The sequence below is a fragment of the Cuculus canorus genome, chromosome 4 (genome assembly GCF_017976375.1).
Source record: "Cuculus canorus isolate bCucCan1 chromosome 4, bCucCan1.pri, whole genome shotgun sequence".
Taxonomy (NCBI): domain Eukaryota; kingdom Metazoa; phylum Chordata; class Aves; order Cuculiformes; family Cuculidae; genus Cuculus; species Cuculus canorus.
The window spans coordinates 49,507,573-49,521,446 of NC_071404.1; the positions used below are offsets into that span (position 1 = coordinate 49,507,573).

The 13,874-nt window shown below is 35.1% G+C and overlaps 1 protein-coding gene across 8 annotated transcripts in view; it reads left to right on the top strand.

The window, feature by feature from the left end:
• Positions 1-13,874, top strand: part of CCSER1 (coiled-coil serine rich protein 1) — a 695,806-nt gene that overhangs the window by 553,227 nt on the left and 128,705 nt on the right. For 2 of the 8 annotated variants that reach the window (XM_054065345.1, XM_054065347.1), the window contains exon 10: positions 4,286-4,331. The exons of the other annotated variants lie outside the window; for them this stretch is intronic. In XM_054065345.1, the coding sequence (XP_053921320.1) occupies positions 4,286-4,331 (46 nt within the window). The remainder of the gene's footprint in view (positions 1-4,285; positions 4,332-13,874) is intronic. 8 annotated transcript variants of the gene reach the window in all.

The window sequence follows — 13,874 nt, forward strand, 5'->3', positions numbered from 1 at the left end:
AACAGGGACTGTAGTACTGAATTGCATGGCACGGAAACATACAGAAAAATTAGTCTTTGCCCTGCTTTCGAAGGGAACATACTTCCTAGGGAAGTACATAATTATGTAGTTCAGCATCTGATGCTGTGGTAATATTAAATAAATTTATATGGTTACACTGAGCTCTTAAGCCTTTTTGGTTTGTTTTTTTTTTTTTTTTTTTAATTCCAAAAAGTATGTGGATATGCTTTGCATCTACAGATACAAGATGCTGACTGGTTTAGCTGTTCAGTCCTAGAGGATGAGCTCTGGCCCTCCCAGGACAAGCAGGCCAGCAAGCACTCTGGACTGAAATCTCAATACTTGGGGATTTTGTGCCAGGGGATTTGAGAAGTAGGCAGGAATCAAGCCCTGAGCATCTACATTCTCTCATCATACTGTGTTGGTGTGCAAAGCAGTCTTAAAAACTGTAATTCCCTCACTGGTCCACTGAACAGGCCAGATGTTAGAAATGAGGCATCCTTTTAGAGGCTTCTGGATCATGATAAACTGTTTCTTGTCTGCTAAGCTCTAACTAATCAGGTACTAGTGATTATTTTCTCCTCACATGTATGTTCAAGAGGTGAAAAGTAGGGGCTGTCCATTTCTAGACCTTCCCTCTAGAAAGGTCTCTGATCACAAACAGTGACTTTTTTTTTTTTTTTTCATTTTCCTTGCACTGGCACATGGATTGGCTGATGAGGAAGTGTAATTTACTGTGCTCATTGCACTGTTTTGTTATTTGTCAGAAGTATAATATATGTAGTAATATCAAGAACATAATTTAAAAAAAACCCAAAACATTCCATGTTAAATGAATTAGCAGACACAGATTTATTTATGTATGTTAAGTCAAAAAGGTCTTCAGAACTAATTGAAGGGGAAAAGGAAAAGGTAAAAATATAACCATGCTGAAGAGTTTTTTCTTGCTTCTTATCGGTAATAGCATGGACTTGCTGGGATTTTAGCATTAAAAAAGTAATGACATTGAGCTGATATAGGGTGAGGATGAACAACAACAAAGTTTGCACAGTCATCCCAAGATGTTGCCTCTGCACTCAGTTCTGTGCATTTACATAATAAAGGTTTTAAAAATGCCGTTGTTAGCATGTTTTATGTACCCTCTAAAGGAACTTCAAAGCATTTTAAATGAAAATTAGTTATGCACATTTAAAATGTATGGAATACTTAACATACATTAGTGTTCTATGGTGAGTCTAATGCGTGTGACAGTATTTAATGATTAATCCAAATTCAAACTTTGCTGAACATTAAAATCAATATTTTGAGAGATACTATTCTGTAAGTGGTCTCTTACTTAAAATTATGCAGCAAAAAGATAGGGAAAGTTTAGCCAATTAGGTGCTTCAGATGAATGTGCTAACTTTTATAATTCATTTACTTAGTAACTAAAAGGTAAATAGTCATCTACAATACCTGTGCATTATTACTAGAATTATCCCTCTGTAAGGCTCTACATTTCCAAGAATCACAGGACACTTGGAAAACTTAATAGAGTATTTACCACTCAAGCTATTGTGGAACCCTCGATACCTTTAAGATTAAGTATTCTACCACACAGAGAGGACAGAAGAAAAAGCTATATGCAATTGAAAGTGTGGAACTACTAAGAGTTCCAGCAGAGCCTTGATTTTCCACAGGCAGCATCTGAAACAGCTTAGTTTTGAAAAATGTTCCTTATCATTGTGCCAGATGATAGTGAGGAATAACATTTATTTCTGGGGTACGAGAGGAAAAAGGAAAGGAAGGGCCTGTTTAAAAGATAAAGACATATATCCTATTCCCCCTGGAGGCCCATTCACTCTGGAAATCAAAAGCATGAAAAACTAAAGCAGTCAAATTCATTGGCATCTTACTTTTCAAATGAGTATTATGTAATTAGAAATACATTACTTAATTGGTGTCAGTTGTGATAATAGTAACTGACAATGAATAATTAAATTCCCAGTTCTTTGGTTGATGGATTTGTGTGAGTTGAGGCTGTTAAACATTTACTTTTTGGTTCATGAGGGGAAAAGATATAGCTGCTCTGTTGGAAGTGTATTAAAAAAGTACTTTTGGCTAAATAAGCAAGCAGTCAGCTAACCATTTTATATTTTTTGCTTTTATATATGGGTTTGCAAGTCATTTCAATATCTTTAAATGTTGAATTGAAAACTTACTTTTATGAAGTGTCATAATATAAGGGACTACTGTGTACCTCAGTTTACTTGGAAGCTCTTTTTGAGCAAAGCAGAAGAGTATAGTAGGCGGAATGGGAAGTCTGTGGTACTGTCCTACTGCAACATTTGTTCTTCAATACTTCTAGCTTTGTCTTAGATCAATATGTGTATTGTTAGTATTTCAAATAACTGTGTTTTGTTTGCAGAAGACTTAAGGAAGCACTGGAAATAATTGATAATGCCGTAGTAGTTACTGGAGAACTGGTTTAAGTCCCAAATGTACAATTAAATTTAGTGTCCAGGCCAACTTGTCCTTTGATTACTTTGAGAAAGTAGCTGGACATAAAGGCGGACTTCGGCAGTACTGAAATAAACTGTGGGGTTGCAGAATAATGCACTTGCAGGGCACTGCCTGCCCTAGAGGAAAGGGCTTTGAGCACACTGCCTGCTTACACAGTGTATGCAACCTTGAAAACAAGGGAGGCAGCTGGGGTGTTTTTGCTGGCCCAGCATAAGTAAACCCCAGCTTGCCCCCTTGGCTACTTGTTGTGGTGGCTGTGATCTCTTCCCTACAGTTGGAAGAAGGGGTTAGTCTCAGAGTGATGAGCTTGGGGCATAGTGAGACAAATGGCTTCCACAGGGCTACCCAGCGCTGCGTGTGGCCACAGCAGAGCAAGCTGTGGTCTCAGTGACACAGCCACAGCATATGGAGTGATAAAAAATACTATTTCTTCTGGTTTTCCTTAGATAAAGTGGTTTAGGAGCAGTGTTACATAGATGGTTTCTCCCATTGGGCTTTCTAGATATGTAAATATATGCTTCACTCTTCCCAGGTAAAGGAAAATGGAATTTTACAAGACTTGAAAGAGAAAATTATCTGAAAGAACAAATGCCTAATACTGTCTAAATGCCTGGTAAATCAGTTGCCAGTCTTGAACTCAAAAAGATGGTGGAAGTCAAATGACTTCAAAGGAAGCCAAATTCTACTCAGGTCTCACAAGTTCCAGGTGTTTCGTTATTTTTGTTTGTTTAAGGTAATGAGTGTAATCTAAATATTTCTGTAATTAGTTATCCTTCACTACCCATGATAAGTGTGCCCTTTTACATTGGGAAAGAGGATGCAGTCTTGCACACAAAGCAAATCTGTGATTCACAATCTAGATTTAGAATGAGACAACATAGTTTGTTTTAACATTACTCTTGACATTTTATACACTAGAGTTTCTCTTTATCCAGTCATCCTCTTAATCTCTAATCTCTTACTGTTATTAGTTTAGTTTGGTTTTCTGTGTTTGAGGTTGTTTGGTTTTTCGTTGTTGTTTTTGGGGGAGTAGGAATAGGGATAGGAGATTGCAATCAGGAAGAGCCTTGTCTACAGATCCCAGCTGGTATGACTTGCTTGGCATTTGATTCACATTTTGTTTCAGAGATGTGTGGTAATTGATGTAATACACAAAAAGATGAAGCGCTCTTTCTATTGAAAGAAAATACTCTGTATATGGATCAGGGATTTAGTAAAACTGCTTCCTATCAGCTGTCATCAAACTCACCCAGTGAGGACTTGTAAAAGAATTTTGGAGAGAGAATGAGGAGGAAGTGGCAGGAACCAAACTTTACTGCACTTGATCTCCTTCTTAACAGTTTGAAATGTTTTATTTTATCTTCAAACAGTGACAGAATCAGCTAAGACATTGGTGTAATTGAGTCTTCTTATTTTTGTAAAGGAATTCATTCTAATATATACTATACATTGTATTTTCCATCAATTTTAATTGCTGACAAGTGTGAGCATGCCTGCCTTATGCTGATACTGGTTTTCTGTCTTCTTTCTTCCTCTCTTTTTTCTCTGTTTTTGGTTCACGGTGTCCACTGATGGGTGGATTACTTATAGAGTGTTCTCCACCATAATTTATGATTATCTGAAAATAGGAACTGCAGTGCTTCAGTAATAACAAGCTCCTCTATCTAAACAGTCTCTATTTCATTTCACTGCCTTCATTTTCTTCATGTCTTGTCATTTTTTCATTTGCTGCTGCTGTTAATCTGACATCCTTTGCTCCAAAAAAAATGTGTTTTATTTACAGGGCACAGCATTTGGAAGTGCTCCTGTACCTTCTCGCAGGCAATTATGTGAGTCTCTTAAATTCCGCTCTGTGTCGTAAAGATGACTATGTGTTCATGTGCTGTAGCATGGCATGCCAATATAGACCTAATGCCCTAAGGTCAATATTCAACCGCTGTTGTTGTATATTGCCTGTAATGTGTTTGTAGCTAACAGCTTATATTGACCCCTTCTTTATTTATCTGTTGTGTTTTGTTCAACACATCATGAAGTGGGGCTGCGTTGTGCACTACAGAGTTGCAAGAAGGGAAGAAAATACTATAATGACTCAAAGTCTGGAGAGGAATAATATCCTCAGAACGTGTGTTCAACCTATTAACAGCATTAAAACTAACAAATCTCTCTTTCCTATTCTTCAAATTAATCTTTCCGTTCTGCAAATGAAAAAGAATATGGATCTCAGAAAATCAAACAATGTGGTGTAAGGCAGATGTTACTGAGAGCATCCATATTTCTTGTAACACTTTCCTTCTAATTAATTTGAAGAAAAGTGCATATCCTGAGTTGGGAAGGAAAGGTGTCATGGTTTAGCCTTTTATATCTTAAACTTTTATTTATAGAGGGATCTCATTAATTTTTTTCCTTAAATCTATAGGAAATATTGTCAATAGATAATATTTCTTTTAAAGTAAGATGACATTATCCCTGTTGTCCAACCAAAACCACCCAAAATCACACACATTGTGTGCTGTATGCTTTTTAAAAAAACAACAGAGGCTTACGTTCTAATTCAAGATGATCTCCCTGCTGCTTTAACAGTGTGCGTGTGTGTGTGTATATTAAATACATAGATTCTCAGAATACCATCAGACTTTGAGATGAAGACTTTGTCACATTCCTTGAGTCTATTTCTGTTTCTTTCCTCCTACCTTGAGTTAAGTGTGCATCCTAAAGACATTAGTGTCTTCCATATGCATATAAGCTACAGCCATGCACTGCATTATTATAATTACTATGCACTGCATCACATTGCTGAATGTCAAATAGATTCATCATAATATAACATTACAGGCTTATTCATAAAATATAGTGCAATTTGAATGATGCTTCATTGTTGGTAGTCTTGAAACATGTTGCTTGCGTAAATTCACTGATGCTGCTCTTGTGTATTCATAGGAAAACATACAGCTTTTGTCTGTGAGTGTGAGTCTTGCAAAAGTAACAAAAATATCATCTGTACAAGATTGTCCTTTCTTTTGTGCCTAAGATCATAGTATCATAGTATAACTAATTACCGAAGAGTAATTACCTAAGATGTTCCTATTCTACCGGTTATATCTAAGGGGAAAAAAACGTATCAAGATGAAACACAGTTAATGAAATGTAGTTGTGCTCCTATTTTGGTTACTTAAGGTATGGTGGAGAGAATCAATATTCTCATTTAAATATTCAGAAAGACAATGCTGAAGTTATTTTTATCCAATATGCATGACACTTCAGTCTTCTAAAATGAAAATTCAAATTGTTGTTGATCTTACTTTCATTGAAATTAAACCTGCTACTGGTCTACATGATTAACATCAATGAAGACTTGGGTAGCACACCAACATAACATGCTTTAATATGCTTAGTTATAAATAATCAGAAGTATGCATAGTACCACTGTTGATAGCTTCCTTCCTTTTATGGAGCCCCTGTTTGAGATGAATGATGAAGTGTCACCCAATGAAGTGTCTGGGATTTGAACATAAGACAAGGTGTGAGAAGGGCAAAAATATTTTATCTGGCAAAGACAGGATAAATTTTGTGCCCCTAAATAAACATGTGAAGAAAACAGAGGAATGGATAATGGTTGGCTTAAATATGTGAATGAATGGGTTTGAAGAAGTGTCAAAATCTCAAAGATTAGCTGATGAAAAAACAGTAAAACTAACAGCACTAAAATGCTGAGATGGGAGAAGCAGATTAAACTGCATATGTAGAATGTATCGGTGGCTTAACTGTGAATCAAACAGAAGCAAAAGAAATGCATAAATAAGGGTATCTGTAATATGAGGGGTTCTTTTTTGGGGGTGGGGAAATATTTCATCCAGCTCTTTTCTGCATTTATGTTTACTGGGAGGCAAAGATTGTTTGGAACTATGAATATGTTGTGGCAAAATTATCCTAACAAGAAGCTAAAATTAGACCTTGAACTTCCTAAGCCTGTCTTCTAGTCATTGGTTATAACTTTTCTGGTCCTTGCAAAGCATTGAACACTGTTATTGTTTACATACAAAAATGGGAAATGAGGATGTCTGGGAATCCAGAGCAGGAATGCTACTGGACAAATGCTGTGTCCTGTCACTTAGAAACTAAAAGGTGGGCTATGTTTTCTTCCAATTGATGTTACAGTGGTCCTACAATAATTGTCCTGCAGTAGAAAAGGCAAGATTAATTTGATCTGAATTCACACGAAATGTTTTAGACTACTAGAGACTTGTGGCTGTCTCACCTCCAGAGTGAGCATGGTAAGCTCAGTGGTTGTGAGTCACCAAGAAGTGTTGTGAGTCACCAAGAAGTCATGCACCTCTAGGGATCCTAAGATGTCATAGACATCGAGTGGCATCTGTGTTGATGCTGTGTTATGACATTTTGTCTTCTAGCCCAGGGTCCGGAGAAGCTGCTAGTGAAATGTGGCAAAGTAATGAGTGGTCGAGACTAAAATTCTGTTTCTATAGCATTTTAAAACAACAAGCTTCTGCTGATGGGGCATTTTAACACTGGCTATAAACTATGAGGCACAGAGTACAAGGAAAACCAATAATTTCCAGTGTGGGATTTCAGACTCCTTTCCACAAGATGAAATGGAATAGTTTGCAAGTTCATTTCTGTTTTACAATGAAGGCGCCAACAGAAGTGGAAATAAAGGAAAGTACAACCCAAACTGACCATAAGTACCTGTAATTGGCAACAACATAAAATGCAAAGACAGAGAACAAACTGAATGGGGAGCCCAAAGTGAATATAGATGTCATCACATGTCCATAATGATAATTATATGACTCAGCTTTGTTCATTGGAGTATTGCTGACCTAATAGTAAAATACAGATTTGCAAAATACAGTTATGACTAAATAAAATGTTGTAGCAAAACGAAATGCAGCTCCAGAATTTTGCGTGGAATTGCAATATAATTGCTCTAGGGAGAGAAGAGCAGTTATATTTTCTCCTGTCACTTATCCATCATATGGACTGTGAGCACAAATGCACCAGTGAAACCGGTATACTCTGTAATTCAAACTGCCAGAATATTTTATTTGCATATTACATGAAGAAGTGTAAAGACCACAATTCTGAAAATACATAAATTCATTGCAAGATTACCTTTAAACTGCTCTTTTGTCCTGCAAAACCACATATTACAGTCAAGTTCATATCCTCTGTTAATCCATTGGATTAAAGTAGTGGGCCTTTCACCAGATGACAGAACTTTAACTTTTTTTATATGTATGGTACTTTTTATTTAATACTTTATTCCAAACATTTTTGTTGTTTAACCTGAGATGTTCTCAAACTATAAGTAATTACCAATTGAAGGTGAAAGTAGGCAGTGCCTTTTAAGAAGACATTATCATTTGCACATATTTTGGGGAATGAAAGATGCTTACCAGTTTTGATTAGCACTACTTTCAAGAAGAAAACCATGAGAGGAAATATCACAGAAAGAGCCTTGCTATAATAGATGCTCCTGAAACACAGTAGAATCTCAACAAAAATCAATACAGTGATGTGGTACCTGACAATCAACTTTACAGACAAAACGAATTGGACCAGACACTTGAAACAGTCATATTATATCCAAAGAATTTCATACCATCTAATGATAAAAAAGTACCAAAGTCTAACCCAGTAAAACTAACCTGTAGGCAGGGGATTTCATACAATGATGGATTCACTGTTCACAATAAACCAACCTAACATCAAAATTACTGGAAGTCAAATCCTTAGTTTGTGATAAATGGTACCTTAATGTTATAATTTCACAAGCAAGGTTTAATTACTTGAGGAAAACATAAATACTTCAGAATTTTTAATTCAGCTGTAGTGACTTTTTAAGACATAAATTACAGCAGAAAATATGTGAAATATAAATTACAAGAGTTAAATTCTTAGCATAGATAGCTTAAGTGATAAAAAAAATCTTAAAGAAATATATATGCACTGTCAAAATACTTCGAAGCATTGGACAGCTTCTTGGGTCAACCACAGGGAGAAAGCAGAGAAGGTAAATACAATGCTGGGTAGTCTGGCTGAACTTTAGGGCTGTATCTGATGAACTGCAAAAGACTTCCAATCGGGTTTTAATGAAGTAAGTCACTAAAAAAATTAAGCAAGAGTAATAGCAATAAATTATGTAAATAGTAATAATCCTTACTATCTTCTGTTTTACATTTTTGGGTCATAATTCTCCACAGTAATCTTTCTAAAAATGGCCTCATCTGACAGTCACCTGCTAAATTTAATATAAAATTCATTAGAAAATTATCCATTTCACTAAATAGTCTTTTAGTCAGGTTTCTCAACTCAGTAATATGTTCTTAGTGATTTAGGCTTATTCTATTGTAATCACATTTCATAGTCCTGTTATCTCCAGCGGTTGTAAGATCATGCTCTGTTTTTGCAAAATGAAAAGGTATATATTCTGAGAAGATTTTTATTAATTCATTATTAGTTTTAAGTCTCTCATTTGTGGGAGAGGACACTAGTACTTAACAGCAGCCCCTGCTTCCAGTCCTGTTTCTATGGAAACAAACATTAGCACGTTGAAAGTTTTTAAAAAAGTGTTTTATTTTAAAAAATTGGGGTCTAGTGAATTCATTTAAGCAAATTTGGAACCCACTCAACAAACCATAGAGGTTAGAACAGAAATAAATTTTTAAGTTAAAGCTTAGCGTGTGGTTTTTGTTTGTCTGGGTTTCTTAATTCCATGATTGAAAAGAAGGATTTTTTCTTAAAAATAATTTTTATTGCATTTCAATTGTACAGAAGTCCACAAGAGGGGTATTACACTGAGGGATGTGTTTCTGTGTCTAGGAGCATTGAGGAATTTAGAAAAATGAATTTTTGTTTCCATCAGTTTGTACTTGATGAGGGAGAAGAGTATTTATGAGACTGGTATGTACAATGGTACATTAAAAAACTTCAAGTTTAGTTTGTATACTACACCTGAGTATCAAAGAAGAAATAAAACAAATGCATTGTTGCTGTCTTCACCATGTTATCCTTCAGCACAGTACCATGGTCATAATTTTATTGAAAATCAGGTACTGTCCCCAGTTTAAATAAAAAAGCCCTTCAAAAACTTTGTCTTTAATCATTGAAAAAAATGGTCTGTCAGGGTGCGATTCTCCAAATTCAGACATAGTCGGTTTTTCCTGTCCTGTTTTGTTTTCATGGATTTGATTACACCTTAACAAAGAGAGAATAGAGTACAGAAGCCCTGAGCTGAGGAATTTCTTGCTCAGTTTGTTATTTCTGCTGCCACTGCCATTATAATGTGTAAAAATGACCTAGCTTCTTTTACAGTTCTTTTGAAAGTTAAAAGATGGAAACTAAGGGAGTCCATTGAAATTAGAAACACTTTTGCTAAATTAATTTTAAAGCACTAGATCATTTTTAAAAGAAAGTGTTCTGCTCTGGACCTCTTGAACTTACTTGAATAGGTGTAATTGTCTGGGTTTGCAACTTCTGTCAAGTATTTCAAAACATCTGTAAGATACAATGCACTATTTATAAAAGTGTTTTAAATTAATTTCTGTATTAAAGCCCCGAGTCGTCTGGGTTTTTTGTAAGCTCCTTTTTTTTTTTTTTTTCCACATGAAAATGAGCAAAAATGGCAGCCTCCGACAAATGTTGTGTACACCCTAGGTTTATTTTATTGATTATTTCTACTAGCAGTTTCTGTAGCAACTGTGTCTGTGGTCACTATAAGAGGGCAGGTGGTCTGAAACATCTCTCTTGCTCTAACTTCTCAGAAATCCGTACATAATTGAAATGATGAATACTTATTTTCCTAAAGACTGAGCTCTATATTTTCTGCAGAAGTTAATGAAATTTTTGCATGAACTCAGGGAATTGTAAGTTCCACATCTCTAATACTACATTTTGTGTCTACAGCCAGGTGGCTTTTAACTATAGTGTGACAGATGAGAGTTAACTTTCCTGATAGTGCCAGACTATTGCAAAGGGCACAGGCCATGAAGTACAGCTTGACACGTACAAAATGAGCATTAGGAAGAGCTTTTCTCAGGGAGAGGATAGCGCAGCTTTGGAACAAGTTGCTCAGATTGTAAAATATCCATCCTAAAAGATCTTTACAGCTTGGCCAAGTAGAGGCATGATTGAGCTTACTTCCCGTTGTGTTGATGACGGTCCCAAACAGGATGCCAAGATGACCTCCAGAGGCTCCTTACAGCCAATGCTTCTGAGTCTACGATTTGGGGAGCAATTGTGGGGATAGAAAGAAGGGGAAAAATGCAGGCATCTCAAGCTGTATCTTTCTTTAGATTTTTTTTTTCCTGTTTGCATACTCGTGCAGTTAATCTAAGAAACTTTACCCTCTAAAAAGAATATATTTTTTTTATAAGAAGTTAATGATTGTTTTAAAGTTTTTCAAATGAGATTGTTTTTTGAAGTGGTAATACATTTTCTGTGACCTAAAAATAAGGTTAATGTGGTAAATAATTCTTGAATTAAATTAATATTTCATTTTAGGCATACAGAATATTTCATTTTAGGCATACAGAATATTTCTGGTTGATCTGATTTTTTTCATTCCAGCATTAAACCAAATAGTCTTTTATTTACCTAACTCTATTTTGAATAGTGAAATGGAATCTCTGATATATCTACATCAGGAGTAAACGCAGTGATTCATATATTCTGAATAAATTGCCTGTCAAAATAGTTGTATTTCCTATTAGTGAATGATCTAAAATCTGACTGTGGGGTTTTTTCCCGTAACTATTTTAGAACTGGAATGAATTGTCAGTATATGCATATGTTAGCTTATGCTTTGTCAGTGGAGTAATGTCCCTCATTCAGTACTTCCCCTTCTGACTACTTTAATATTGCTCTTGTTCCTGGACTATTCCACACGTAAAAAACTTTGCTTTCTCCAGCTGACTGTCTACTGTGCTATAATAGTGATACCTTTTTTCAGATTTTTAAATATTCCTGTGAAAAGCTTTTTCTGCTTGCAGATTACTTGTTTAATTATTGTAAATATTCTGTTGATTGCATCGTTATTGGGTGTCTTTATATGGAAAGCATCAGGAAAAGGGAAAAAAAATACTGGCAGAAAATAGATGCCTTAGCTCATTAATGAGAGTAGCAGAGTATATAGCACTTCAGTGTAAAGCTCCCAGTGAAAGAAAATGTGATAGAGAAAGGACGCATTAGGGTGAATGTGAACAATGAAAATTTTCTGCTGAGAAAACACAAAACTTGAAACTAAAGAGCTTTCTTAGGGCCTTTAAGTGTCAGCGACTTCACGGCCTCAGGTACAAGTCTTCTCATGGATGTTGGAACACACTTAACTGAAACAGTCTCAGACAGAATTGAATCTAAAGAAAATATTTACTCATCTTTCTCTGATTTAAAGTATGCTCAGTTATGAAAGAAATGTTATTTCATGATATGAGGAATAACAACATGATTTTATGATAAAAACTTACAGCCTACACACATATTTTAGTTACCTCAGGTGATATTCAGCATTTACAATTATGAAGACTAATTTGCTTTTTTGATTCATCACTGTAATGGGTAGTGCTTTTCTCTCATATGTGGTTAAATTAAAAACTACTGTATTCATCATTTTGGTCAGTAGTTCTGTCTTCAGGGGATTAATGAAACTTTGGACTGCTGAAGATGGTTATTTAAATTACTGAACAGCTTAATAGACAAGTCAATATTAAAAAGTTTTCAAGCCATTCCCATTAAAGTATGTTAAACGCAGTGGAGAAATTCTATAAAGCTATGGTTATTGGCATACTGCTGTTTTTTGAATATGTAACTAGAGATATCATGATTGTGTTTTGCTTTCGCATAACTACAGATGCGTATAGGCTGAATGATGCCATTTGTCACTCTTGTGATATAGCTGTTAAACCATTAACAGTTTTCTGTATTGTATTTAAATCCATTGGGTAGATTAAAAAATGCTGCCTTTAAGCAAGTCCTAGCACAGAAGGCATGATTTTTTTTCCCTTCTTAGATTACGCATGTGCACTTTTGCATTTTATCAACATTGGAAAAACTAACTGGTAGATAAAACTTCAGGTGGTTGAAGAGTTACAGATTGGAATAAAAATATTCACCGTTTCTCTGTGCCACACAAGCATGCTTACAAATGTACCCTTTCTTGAGGGAGAGAACAGCATTCTCTCCCTCACAGACATAACACAGGCTGTACCTTTCTAGAGAAGCCAGTCAAACACTCTATTGTTCCCTTTCCCTTTGTTGTTCATTTAGTGATTTTCCCATAAAAAACATGGATTTTATATGTTTCAGAGACCACTAATTAGAATTACTTGTTTTTTAGTGTGAGAAAGCAAGACAGTGATGATGCTTGAATGGATATTTATCAAGTTCATCCATGGGATCTATAAATACAAATATTGCAGTACGGTTTGTTAAAAATGAACATTTGGTATCATGCAGTTTTTAAGTAGCAATGTCCATATTACTTTAGAGGAGAAATATCAATTCAATTTATTCAAGTTAATTCCTCTTTCAGTTATTTTTTAAATAGCTTTCCCTACTTTTTATCCACTCATTTCTACCATCTAGAAAGTGTATACTGCCTTTTTTTTTTATAAAAAACAATTCAGTATTGTCGTTTGGTCATATTGCTGAAGCTGAAACACAGGAAGACAATGAGAAGTTTTTATATGTTTCAGAGTTATCTGATGTTGGGAAATAAATATCTGCTGAATGTTTTCTGGAAGCTATTTCAAGCTTTTGTTATGAGAAAATACAACGAAAGCAGTACTCACTAAAAAACCTTATTAAGCTTTTGAATACAGCAACAATAAGTTTTACATCCTTCTTTTCAAAAGGCTAATAATTTCCTTAGTTTTGTTGTTAAAATAGCGTACAATATGAAGTTTGCTGCTACCAAAATTTTATTTGAGAAATAATTGATATTTATTGACATTTGCCTACATATCTGATCATTGGGGTTTTAAAAGAATACAATTCTAAAGAGAGTAAAAATAAAATTTAGAGTAATAAAAATAAACTCTACCATATATAATAAAGATATACTTGGATTTTATTACTTATTTTAAAATTACAGGTTTTTGCAGTGAAAAAATCTTATCCTCTGTACTAACAGGATATCTGAAGAAGCCCAATGGTAATTTCCTAGTGGAAAGAATTGTTTTGTGTCCCTTGTAGGGTCCTGTGGTCACTAACAGTCCTGTACCACAGTCTAGTAATGGCTCTCTTGTCTTAACCAGGTCTTAACTCTGGGAATCACTCCAGGCTTGGACCAGAGAACCAGAAAGCAGAAATAGTCTATGACTTGTATTGTATAGGTAATTTAGTCTACCTCTCCTTCTCTA